At 49.8% G+C, this 13,287-nt stretch overlaps 1 protein-coding gene across 2 annotated transcripts in view; it reads left to right on the forward strand.

The window, feature by feature from the left end:
• USP37 (ubiquitin specific peptidase 37) overlaps nt 1-13,287 on the forward strand; it is a 391,659-nt gene that overhangs the window by 187,572 nt on the left and 190,800 nt on the right. For both annotated transcript variants that reach the window (XM_086954456.1, XM_086954457.1), the window contains exon 16: nt 6,098-6,163. In XM_086954456.1, coding sequence (XP_086810582.1) covers nt 6,098-6,163 — 66 coding nt within the window. The remainder of the gene's footprint in view (nt 1-6,097; nt 6,164-13,287) is intronic.

The following is a 13,287-nucleotide window of genomic DNA, read 5'->3' on the forward strand; positions in this document are numbered from 1 at the left end:
TTGTGCCAATTGTGGAAACAATGGTACAGGTTAGGGAAAGGACACGGGCCCTGGGAACCTGATTGGCAGTGACACAGGCCACACAAACTGCATCAGGTATCTGGCAAAAATGTTAGGGGCAATCATGCAGTAAGGGCACTTTCCTACAATTATGATACATATATGTTGTCGAATTTGTTAGATGTTTGTTTAAGTTGTGTACTGCAGTCGGGATAGCCTTATTTGCATAGACCGTAATCATGGCAGTAATCTTGATCTTTGGGCCTAATGGACTTAAATATTATGGCATTTGACCTAAATACTAGCTGCTTGAAGAATGCCTTGTGCTTGTCACTTCTGAAATAGACAATTCATTATAGTTTCCTTCCCTTGTGAATTACCCCCAGGCATCAGGCTGGATCCGGGGAATTTTGTGTCGCAGTATCCCTGCCCGTCAAAAGGCGGTGTTGGTCGGTCCTGCGTTTGACGTCGTGGCCGCCGGGATGATGTTGCGGCAGCTACTTAGACGCCGCCCTCTGGCGCTGACGTCAGTTCTCTTTTTCTGCGCCAGCCAGTGAAGATCTGTAGGGAGTGGTACCTCCAGTCACTTTGTGACTGACTTTTTAGAGCGACTTTTGTTGACACCGTTTTGAGTCCTCGACTCCTGGTGCGTGTAGGGATGCTTGGTTTCAAGGCTTGCGGCTCCTGCCGACGGGTGATGCCCCCTGCTGATCCGCACTGTGTGTGCCTGTTTTGCCTGTAACACTACCACGACTCCAAGTCGTGTTCCGACTGCCAGACCATGAATCGGAGGTCTTGCTGTGCAGAGCCCGAAGGGTTGACTCCGAGGTTTCCTTCCCGGGACCCGGAGTGACCCTTGCCCAGCTTAGCAACTTTAAACAAAGTAATGTATTTCATCTTTGGGCAACTCTACTCTGCTGGTGCGCCTTTGGGCCCCATGGACTCTGCTTGGGGCCATGGGCCTTTGACTCTGGCACCTCAGGTTCCCCTTGGATCCGGATCGGCGCCGGTTGACCTTGTAACACCTCCCCCGGTGCAGAATTCACCGGCACCGTGTCTGCAGCTGACGCTGGTTGTGTCCCCAACTGGCATCGACCCCAGCCTCCATCCTGATGTGGAGCCGGACCTGCTTCGATCGACACCGGATCCGGCGCTGACTAGTACTTTTGTGCCCTTGTTCTACCTTGGTCTTCCTTTCAGGCCAGATTGGCAAACTGAGGAGGGTGAGGAGGACTGGGAGGCGTCTGGAGACCCTTTGACTGACCATTTGGAATATGACCCGGACTGGAGAGAGGAGCTGGGGCAGGCCAGTGGTCTGGATACCTCCCCAGACCACGGCATGTCTCCTCCTACCTTGGCTACGGAGGAGGGAGCGTCTTACGCAGTGGTGTTGCGTAGAGCGGCCTAGGTTCTCAACCTCGAGCAACCTATGGTGGCAGTCAGGACTAAACTCCTGACAGAGGTGCTTCAACTGACCGGGTGCTCCAAGGAGCACCTTCTGCCGTTTAATAAAACCCTAACGGACATCCATTTGGGCACCTGGTCCAAGCCCAACACAGCGGCTCCTGTGGCTAGGGTGATTGCCCGACCCCACTGCCAGGCCCCGGGCGACCCGACTTTCCTCTCCCAACACCCCACCCCTGGGAGCTTGTTGGTCCAAACCTCAACGTCCAAAGGTGCATTCCCTATCGCACCACCTGATAGGGAATCCAAAAAGCTAGACCACCTTGGGAATCCAAAAAGCTAGACCACCTTGGGAAGAAGAGGTTTTCTTCCTCCAGCTTGGGACTGCTGTTGGTAAACACTGCATGTCTGTTGGAGATAGTGTAGCGCAGGTGCTGCCCCAGTGCCCAGAGGAGGCCTGGGCTGTACTCTCGGTGCAGCCGCCGTCGGGAAAGACTCAGCCAAGTTTACCATCTGATGTGGGCTGGACACCACCAACTTGCTAGGCAGGACGATTTCAATGTCTGTAGCCCTTCGACGCTACACTTGGCTGAGGTTGACTGGCTTTTCTGGGGATGTCCAAGCTACCCTTATGGACATGCCCTTTGATGGCCGTCACCTGTTCGGCAACAAAGCAGACAACGCGCTGGAGCGCTTAAAGGACTCTAGCTACGGCCAAGTCCCTGGGCCTTTCCACCACTGCAGTCCGCTTTTCACCCCTTTTGTGGCTATGGAAGGGGTGCCGCGCCACTTTCCACTGAGAGCCACAGGCCAGCGCAAGCTGTTAAGCCCCTGCGTGGCTGGGGATGTGGGACTCACTGTCATGGATCTGTGGGCCAGTGGGCGGGCCAGCCCACCACCGCCCCCTCTTTAGCAGTCTCCTAGTCTGGCCTTTCAGGGCCACCAATTTCCAGTGGGTGGCAGGATTCACCATCACCTCTCCCACTGGCGCACCAGCACGATGGACAGGTAGGTTTTGCAATTAGTCCAAAGGGGCTACTCCCTCCCCTTAAAGTATACCCCCCTAGCCATGCCACTTCAGTACCATCGCCTGTCGGAGGATCATCTGGCCCATCCTCCAACAGGAAGTTAAGGCTCTCTTGGCCAAGGGAGCCATCGAGAGAGTTCTTGCCCCAGAAGTAGGTCGTGGTTGCTATTTCCACTACTTTCTGGTGCCCTAGAAAGACAAAGGCCTGCATCCTATCTTGGATCTCAAGAATGTCAATCGCTTCCTCCGGAAGAAGTTCGAAATGTTGACACTAGCTCAGGTTCTCTATGCCCTCGACCCTGGAGACTAGATGGTAGTGTTGGACTTGCAAGACGCCTATTTTCACACCCCCGTCCTGCCGGCCCACCGGCTCTACTTGCGCTTCACGGTAGGCCACAAGCACTTTCAGTTTACTGTGCTCCCCTATGGCCTTACCAGCGCCCCTCTGGTGTTCTAGAAGGTGATGGCTGTGGTCGCAGCTAATCTGAGCAGATCATGGGTTCGAGTCTTCCCCCATCTCGACGACTGACTGTTGTAGGCGGGCTCGCCCCAGGCTGTAGTCTCCCACCTCCAGACTACGGTGGACCTCCTGCAGGTGCTGGGGTTTTTAATCAACGTTCAGAAGTCACACCTGACTCCCTCTCAGAAGCCCCTCTTCATCAGAGTGGTTCTGGACACTAAGCAGTTTCGGGTCTATCCTCCCGAGCAGAGAGTCCTGGATATTAGGGCTATTCCAATCTTTCAGTCTTTATCCCGGGTTTTGGTCAGGGTGACATTGCGGCTACTGGGCCTGATGGCTTCCTGCATCCTGCTGGTGGATCATGCCGGATGGTATATGCAGCCTCTGCATTGGGGCCTGAAGTTCCAGTGGGCACAGCATCAGGTTAACCTGTCCGATTGCGTCCAGATCTCGGAGGCACTGCACACCAATTGCAGTGGTGGCAAACTAACTGGGATTGGGTCAACGGCAGATCCTGCTCCCTTCCCCAACTAGAGTTCACAGTGGTGACCAATGCATCACTCCTGGGATGGGGCAGCCACATGGGGGGAGGTGGAGATCAGAGGCCTCTGGTCTCCGGCGGAGTCTGGGCTCCACATCAACCTTCTGGAGCTTCAGGCGATTAGTCTTGCACTCAAAGCATTCATTTCCTCTGTCCGGGGAAGAGTAGTGCAGGTGTTCACGGACATCACCACCACCAATGGGTACTGCAGCAAACAGGGTGTGGCGTGGACCCAATGTCAAGAGGCTCTCCGTCTCTGAACATGGCTGGAACATCCGGGCATGTCCTTGGTGGTTAAACACCTGGCAGGTTCTTTGAACGCCAGGGCGGACGAACACCGCTGCATGTGCATGATGGATCAGTATGGTGTCTTCGCTCGGTGGTGGCGCAAAGTCTTTTAGCAGTGGGAAGAGCCTTGGTTAGATCTATTCGCCACTGTAGAGAACTCTCAATACCAGCAATTCTGCGCGATGGAATTTCCAAGGTGGCACTTGGTAGGTGACGCTTTGTCGTGAGTGGAGTTGCGGTCTTCTATATGCCTTTCCACCTATACCACTTCTGCCCAGAGTGCTGAAGATCAAGTGCGACCGGGCCCAAGTCCTCCTGGTGGCTCCAGATTGGGCACAGAGTTTGGTATGCCGAGCTGTTAAACATTTCCATTGATCTACCGATCAGACTGCCTCTTCGGGAGGCTCTTCTGTCGCAGCAGCAGGGGATGGTCCTCCACCCGAACCTGTCCATTCTTCTCCTCCTCCTTGTGTGGAGATTGAGTGGCGACAGTTGACAGCCTTCGATCTTCCTCCCGAAGTCTATGATGTTGTTGTGGCAGACAGGCGTCGCTCCACTAAGATGGTATACCCCTGCAGATGGAACAAATTTGTGGCATGGTGCACAGCAAAGGCTGTGGAACCCCTTTCTGCCCCGGTTTCTGAGGTCATCTTGTTCCTCCTTTCTTTGGCCCAGCAGGGCTCTGCTCTGGGCACTCGAAAGGGCTACCTCTCGGCCATATCATCCTTTCTAAGGCTTCCTGATCAGCCTTCTCTTTTCAAGTCCCCTGTTATAAATCGCTTCCTTAAGGGCATTAATAATCTTTTTCCTCCTGTTCCCTTTGTAATGCCTCAGTCGGACTTGAGCCTGGTCTAACTTACGTTATGTGTGCTCTCTTTGAGCCGCTACGTAACTGTCCTCTTAGGCTTCTGACCTTAAGGACTGCTTTTCTGGTTGTCATCACCTCTGCGCGCAGGTTGAGTGAGCTCCAAGCTCTTTCTTCTGGCTGTTCATGTGGACAAGGTTGTACTCGTCCATCCTTTCTTCCCAAAGTGGTTACTGCGTTTCACATTGGTTAAACTATCACTTTGCCCACTTTCTTTCCGCCTCTGCATCCGTCTAAGGTGGAAGAGAGGCTCCACAGTCTGGATCCAAAACGTGCGCTTTAATTTTTCTTGGATCACACAAAACCATTCTTGGTGGATGGCTACGTGGGTGCTAAAAAAGGTTGGGCTGTTCACAAACGGAGCATCTCTAGATGGGTCGTTTTGTGTATCAAAGCTGGCTATTCTTTGGCAAAGGAGCCTTCTGTGGGGCTACATGCCCATTCAACCAGGGTGATAGCAGCTATCCCTGCTTTGGGACGGAGAGTCCACCTCAACGACATCTGTCAGGCAGCAATGTTCGCATCTCTGCGCACGTTTACAAAACACTACTGCCAGGACAGCCAAGTCCGGAGAGATGGCTTCTTTGGCCGTTCTGTTCTCCAGGACTTTCCGGTGAGAACTTGGTTCACAGACCCACCTCCGGGGTTGGTATTGCTGGGGTATCTATTCCAAGTTAATGAATCTCTAACAATTTAACTCTTTCAGATGAACAAGTTACCTTTGGTAAAGATACATCTGTAAGAAACATAGGTTAAGTATAGGTTCCTTACCGCCCACCCATCCTCCTCGTCCTGCGAACTGACTTTTAGGGTTAAGGATTTCCTCTCAGGGCCCTAGTTTTGCGCATCAGTGGTCAGTGTCTTGCATGGCTCTGCGCTTGTGGGATGGAAAGTAGTGTACAGAACTGACGTCCGTGCGCGAGGGCAGCATCTAAATAGCTGCCGCGACGTCCTCCCGACGTGAGCCGACCGACGTCCTCCCGACGTGAGCCGACCGACGTCCTCCCGACGTGAGCCGACCGCCGTCCTCCCGACGTGAGCCGACCGACGTCCTCCCGACGTGAGCCGACCGACGCCCTCCCGACGTGAGCCGACCGGCGTCCTCCCGACGCGCAGGTGTACTGCTGATGAAAAATTCTCCAGATCCAGTCTGATGTCTGGGGGTAATTCACAAGGTAAGGAATCTAGAACTAATCGATGTCTCTTCCAGATATAGCGTTACCGAAGGTAAGTAACTTGTTCTTTAATGGTAATTACATTATCTGAGCTAACTCAAAATGTTAAGCTATAATAGTATAGGAATCCAATTGTGAGGAGAGTAACTATTGTTCATGGATGAACATTGGTTATATTGAAAGTATGCTTATCTTGTGTGGTCGTAGTCCCTTTTTGCCACCTAACCATGTTATACATCTTTAATTGAAACATGCTGCAATCCATTTACATAGTATGAACTGATTCTAAATAAAACCGAATACAAAGCTGACATTATTACTTTAAATTTTGTCATAGCTCTCGGCCTTTGAAATCCTCCCAGATGGTGAATTCCTGTTCTATGAGTACTTCTACGCCTGCAAGGTGAGCAAGATCCTCACAGACTGTTTGTGGTATGTTTGCTGTGAGATCTGAAATGTTTGGTCCAAAATTCAAGTAAGACCAATCCCAAATTTGGATGGTTTTCCTAATTAGCATAAGTTTATCTCTTACGTTACCACAAACATTAATACCATTTTGTGCTTCTTCCTCTGTCGTACAGACCTTTTCAAAGATCTTGGTGCATGCTGTTCATTCTACTTTTCTGCAGGTTCCTGTAGGATTGTACTTACTGACCTTGTGCATTATGACCGCAGGTGTCACACCGACTCACATTAGTTTCTAGGTGCTCTTCATGAGGCAGAGTCTTTATTTGGTTCTCCATCCTGTTTTTTTCATTCAGACCATGAAGGCAGTCTGCCCCAACATGCAAGTTTTTAGAAAATTTACGGAATTTTGTTACACTAAGTTCATTATTCATCTCTTTTGAGGCTTTTCGACATTCATCACCCAGTATTTCCTGCACCAACCAAGCGCCATCTGTTGTATATTACATTTTTCAAAAAAGAACCGTGGAGACACTATGCTTATTGGTTTGGCCTTTCTCTTCTAATGAAGCTGTTTTTTTGTGTAGATGTTTTTGCAGATTTGACGGAGTGAATGAACAATTTGAAAGGGGATGACCCTGCCAATTAATAGGGCACAATCTTCCTAGCTTACACTACAGTTTATTTATTTATTGTGACTTATATAGCGCCCTATAACCCAGGGGTCTCTAAGCGCTTTGTTAGGATCAGCTAGACAATAAAAGGTGCATCAGAATTACATTTAAAGGCCACCCCACGCTTGCTGGAAGAGCCCAGTTTTTAGTTGTTTGCGGAAAGGCATTAGTTTCTTTTCATTGCGGAGTTTCAGTGGTAATTTATTCCACATAGCTGGCAAAGTATGTGAAAAAGCGCGTCCACCCACAGTAGTCAGTCTACAGCGTGGCTGAACCAGATAAATAGAGTCAGCAGATCTGAGCGCCCTCCCAGGTTTGTAAAGGGACAGACGAGGTTTCAGATAGGTGGGTGCTCTGCCATGAAGCGCCTTGTGTACAATGCAGAGCCCCTTGAACATTAATCTCTGCCTCACTGGCAGCCAATGGAGTTCCCGCAGGAGGGGGGATGCCTGGGTACTCCTTGGTTTCTTGAAGATGAGCCTAGCAGCATCATTCATAACCGTCTGCATTCTATTTAAGAGGCCCTGTGGGAGTCCTATATACAATGAGTTGCCATAATCCAGCCTGGCCAAAATCATTGCAGAAACCGCGCTCCTTAAGGTGGAAAAAGAAAGCAACGGGGAAACTTTCCTAAGTTGGCGAAGGAGGCCGACGCAACAGCCCACCACAGCTGAAACTTGCTTTTTCATGGACAGCTTACTGTCCACCTGGATGCCCAGACTCTTGACCACCTCCGCCGGTTCTGGCGGCGTGCCCAACTCCCCAGGCCAGAAACGATCACACCAAGGGTTGCCAGCGATGGTAATCGGCAACACCTCGGTTTTGTCCGGGTTGATTTTTAGGGAGTTGCCGGACATCCAGTTAGCTGTGCTTCTCAGAATGTTTTGCAGTCTGGTAAAGGCATTCTGGCTATCCTCCAGCTGGATAATAATCTGGGTGTCGTCTGCGTAGTTATATACCTGACAGTCCATTTGATTAAGCATCCGAATCAAAGGCTGCAGGTATATATTGAATAATAGGGGTGACAGAGCCGACCCTTGTGGGACCCCGCAAGTGATCGAGGTTGCGGTAGAAAGCATGTCACCCAATTGCACTTTCTGCGTCCTCCCTTGAAGAAAGGATGTGAACCATGCCAGTGCTATGCCCTGAATGCCGATATCCCTCATCCGCGACAGTAGTTGTTCATGACACACAGTATCAAATGCCGCGGAGAGGTCCAGCAGCACCAGGGCCCCCGGGATTTTCTTGTCTGCTCTGATCCTAAGTTCATCCACGATTGACAACATCACCAGCTCCGTGCTGTGGTTCGTGCGGAACCCTGCTTGGTTCGGTTCTAGCAGCATGTTACTTTCCAGATGTTCAGAGAGGGTGATAAGGACATGTTGCTCCAGAACCTTCGCCAGGAATGGTAGCTGGGAAATTGGTCTGAAGTTCTTCAGACATTTTGCGTCTGCCCCTGGTTTTTTTAACAAGGGAATCAGACGAGCTTCCTTGAAGGCCGATGGCACTTGGCCAGTTTGTAGAGAGAGGTTCAGGAGACTCAGCACGTCATCCTCAATGCCCGGGAGTGCAAGTTTAAACACTTCAGGTGGGCATGGGTCCGACCTAGAACCGGACTTAACCCGTCCCGTGAGGGAGACTAAACTATCCTTAGTGATCAAGGGTAGATTAGAAAGCGGGATTGTAATTGGCAGTATGGCTGGGACATCCACCGGTGGACAGTCAATTTGCGAGGTTGCCGCAATTTCAGTGACCAAGTCAATGACTTTGTTGGTGAAAAAGTCCTGGAACTTCTGACAATCCTCCTGACTAAAGTCCGGGGACTGTTCCTTGTTCTTCCTGAGCTCCGTAAGGACTCGGAAGACTTCTTTCTGAGGGTTCGTGGCTGAAGAAATCCTCTCTTCGTAGAACTCGGACTTCCTGGCTATAATCGCTTGCTTACAATCAGCGAGAGCCCGTAGGTAGTTACTGCGAGAGTCAGGACTATAGTACAGTTCACAAAAAACACTTCTCAAACCCTGGTACCTAAGGTACAAGCAGTGCTCTGTTCATCAGATTTGGATTATGCCAACAGTCTCTACGCTGGGGCCCCCCTGTATCAAATTGAACGCCTACAGATCGTTCAGAACGCGGCGGCGAGGCTGATTGGCAATATCCCCTACCGTCAGTCGGTTGCATCCTACCGCAAAGAGCTACACTGGCTCCCTATCTCCAGTCGCATCCAGTTCAAGATGCTGACTCTTGCCTTTCGGGCCCTTAATGGGTCAGGACCAGGTTACCTACGAAAGAGACTTGTACTCTCCCAATCGGTCAGATCCCTGCGGTCTAACAATCTCCGTCTTATTAAAGTCCCTCGGTTCCGTCGCTCCAGAATGGGCGGTAGAGCTTTTACAGTTATGACGGCCAAACTCTGGAACAACCTCCCTTTAGACCTTAGGTTCACTCCGTCTGAAGCTGTAGTGATGCCAACCGCATCAGGGACAAACCAGGATTATCAGCGCTGCAGCCATCTGGAACCGCCGCTATGTTCTGTTTCCGGGTTTGCGTGCGTGTCGCATGCTACGTGAACCGCAAGTGATGCCAGGAACTGTAGTTCCCATCCTTGCTCGTCCCGATTATCGGCCGAAAAGCAGGCAGTGACTACCGGCAAAGGAATCATGACATCGTTGATCCTGGGGACGGAGGCCAGAGCGAGTTGGGAGGATTGGAGTTGTCTGGCAGGTACGTGGAATATGAGCGGTTGTTTAGGTATGCGGATCCTTTGTTGTGTACAAAGCTTTGTAGGCATGAGTGATTAGTTTGAAAATGACTCTTGTTAACTGGGAGCCAGTGGAGTTGTCAGAGGGTTGCATGATGTGGCTGCAGTGGGGAAGATATAGAGGACCAGTCTGGCTGCAGCATTTTGGACGTTCTGTAGTTTCTTGAGCTGTTTCTGGGAGACGTCTGCTTAGTGCGTTACCATAGTAGTCTGCTGGTGAGGGAGTGCATGGGTGACCACCTTTCCTCATTCTGTGGGGATCCATCCGAATGTCTTTCGCAGCAGACGGAGCTTGTGGAAGCAGGCTGAGGAAACTGCATTGATTTGGGGGTTCCTAGTGAGTCCAGTATAATGCAGAGGTTGAATGCGTGGTCCGTCTGGGTGGTTGTAGATACCAGAGCGGCTGGCCACCAGGAGTTGTCACAGGCTGAAGAGGTGGGTCCCAGGATGAGTACTTCGGTCTTGTTCGAGTTTAGCTAGAGGCAGTTGTCTTTCATCCAGGTAGCAACGGTCTTCATTCCCCTGTGGAAGTTTGTTCTGGCTATTGTGGGTTCGTTGGTGAGGGAGAGGATCAGCAGGCTTCTACACAGGTGGTCAGGCAGTATTAGTCTGATCAGTATTTCAGTTCTATAAGCATACTGTAGAGTTGGTAGTGAGGTGCCATCTTCTTACAGTGCACTAGCCAGGGAATGGTGACCTTCCCAGAGCAAGTCTTTGTAAACTGCCACCAAGTTATTCTACTTATGCTGCACTTCTGTCTGTCTGCAAACTGTCTCAAAGTCAAAGTCGCTTTATTCCAGATTCACTCATAAAAGCACTTACAATCTCAAATATAAACATTTTTTTAAAAAACACATTTCAGTTAAAAGTAGGACTTAATCGACAAACAAATAGGTTAAAAACGTAGATATCGTTACAGAATAAAAATTTACAAATATAAATTTTACAGGTAAAAAAGCAGACAGACTTATAATACAATAACAAAGACAATCAGCTGCCTAGAGACCTCTGTCTGATAGACCATGCCCATCCAAGAAATTTGCCGATAGCTAATACTAAAGGCAGTAAAGTGCTAGTGCGTATGATTCTTAAAGCTACAACACTGCTAGGGGTACGTAAGTTCTTGCACATTGGTGTTAGCCAGATGCGCCTGGGTTCTGCATAGGTCATACAAGCAAATAGAAAGTGGCCTATTGTTTCCTTGTGAGCTCCACAAGCTGGGCAGTTGCTGATAGATGAACCTCCCCACCTGCCTGTCGGAGATCTAAGGGGAAGGGCACCTGCTCTAAAGTGGAAAAGGAGCTTCCTGTCCCTTGGTGTGGTTATAGCGTCCCAATAGAGTTCTAGACTGGGATTCAGTTTTGCTTCTAGGAATACTCCAGCCATAGATGCTGCACTAGTACCACTCCAGTGCCGAGCGGCCACCTTCTCCCAATAGATTTCTTTTAGGACTTTTTTAGTTGGGAATGAGGCTCCCACTGGGTTTTCCCAAAGCATACGAAGACCGAGGTCACCCAGCGTTGCTCTAAGTACATTCAACCAGCCAATTTTGTGGAACACATCCGCTTTAATGTCTAGAAACCCCTCGGCATAGTGTAAAAGCTCAGGTGTAGTCCAGAGCCTCCGCCGATATAAAATTGGACGAAGCCTGGCCAGATCTACGACAGCTTTCCTGCCCAGCTTGTACCTAAGTGCAGCAATGGAGTACTTTTAGGAAGGCCAGTAATAGTCCGAAAGAACTTATTTTCTGATGATTGGAGTGACTGGAGCTTCTCAAAGCCCCACAGCTCAGCGCCGTAAAGTGCAGAGCCGAGGGCTTTGGCCTCGTACACCTGAAGTGCTGGTTTTACTGGTTTGGTCATAGATTTTCTATGCCTTAATACTGCGATATCTATATGCTGGGACCATCTAAGATCATTTGATACGTGGATACCCAGATACATAAAGGCATGAACTACCTCTAGAGGGCGATCATTCAGAACTAGTTTAGATCTAAAAGTTCGGTGGGGATTAAAAACCATAAGCTTGGTTTTAGCCACATTAACTTCTAAGCCGTGCTCCCCACAGAATTGGTCAAAAATAGATAGTGCACGCTGTAGACCACTCGGAGTCTTTGATAAAATCAGTGTCGTCTGCAAACATTAAAATCGGTATCTTAGTACCAGCTAATGAAGGAGCATCCACATTTGCAGACAACATACGAGCCACGACACCATTAATATACAAAGTGAAGAGCGTGGGAGCCATCGAACATCCTTGCCGAACTCCCCTCTCCACCGGGAACTCTGCGGTGACCATTCCCTGCCCCCCCACTGGATCTTAGCAAAATTTGCTTCGTGGAGCCTCATTAACATTGACAATAGTTCTTCTGGTAGACCCAAGTTCTTCAATACCAACCACAGCTTGGACCTAGGAACTAGGTCAAAGGCAGCCCGCATATCGACAAAAGCCGCATACAGGCTGCTCTTGCCCAGCAACACAGTCCTCCACTGCAATAAAGTAAAACGGAAGATCTGGACCGTACTGGTATATTTTCGAAACCCTGCTTGGAAAGGAGACCAAGCGTTATTCTCCTCTGCCCAATCCAGATGCCAATGACAACCATCCTCCCGACCAACTTTTGGATGGTGTCAATTAGGCTTATGGGCCTATAGTTCCCTGGTTGGGATCGATCTACTTTCTTGAATACAGGTATTATGACTGCACCCTGCCAAGATGTCGGTACAGGTGCGCCTTGTGCAACTGCATTGGCAAGAAGAAAGATGTACTTACTCTAGCGCTCTTTATCATTAATAAAGACGTCCGCCGGCAATTCGTCTAAGCCTGGGGCTTAGACGGGGCCTGTCTCATAAGCATTGGTCTGAAGTGTCAGTAGTTGGGTTCCACTCCCAACAGAGCGGGTGGTCAAAATAAGGAAACAGGCTACACAACAAGTAGGATGGGAAGGAAGGGTGACCCTGGAAATTTCACAGTGGGAATCTGATATTTTAGCAGACCTAAAAGGAAAAAAACGACATGGAAGGAAACAATGGTATTACTGGGGATTTCCAAGATGGGTGACATTTAGGACTCTTTAACCCCCCCCCCTATGAAGAGTTGCAAGGCCAATTTAACTTTGAGGAAAGCTAGTGTTTCCGATATGTACAGGTGGGGCAAGCTCTGGCGGGCTTCATCGATAGATTGGGTGATGTGGCCAAGGAGCCTCCACCCCCCAAGTTTAGACTTGTGGCAGCCCCCTACACACCTGTAATATTACCGATCTATAGAACATTGATAAGAGGCTGTAAATCCTCAACGGCAAAGCTACGAGCGAGGTGGGAACAGTATTTGGTCTCCTGGATGACAAGGTCTACGGGAAGTCATGCAGATATCCCAAGGAGTTGGCCATCGGGACAGGCTTTAGTCTTGTACTACTTAAAATACTTCAGAGTGCCTATTTCCCGAGAACTAGGCTGGCGGGCAACTGGTGATAAATGTCTTAGGGGTTGTACTTATGCTGGTACCATGTTGCACACACTATGGGCTTGTTCGTGCATAGAGCCCAAGTGCGTTGCTGAATCTCAAAGGAAGCCGCGGCCTGTGCAAGGTAGGGGGGGTGCGGTTTCCGACCGACTACGACAATGGTAAATTAAATTTAAAAAAAGAATTTCCCCTTGTCTGTCAAAATCCACTCCAACATGGACCCACTCC

Source organism: Lissotriton vulgaris, chromosome 2_1 (genome assembly GCF_964263255.1).
Source record: "Lissotriton vulgaris chromosome 2_1, aLisVul1.2, whole genome shotgun sequence".
NCBI classification, from domain to species: Eukaryota; Metazoa; Chordata; class Amphibia; order Caudata; family Salamandridae; genus Lissotriton; species Lissotriton vulgaris.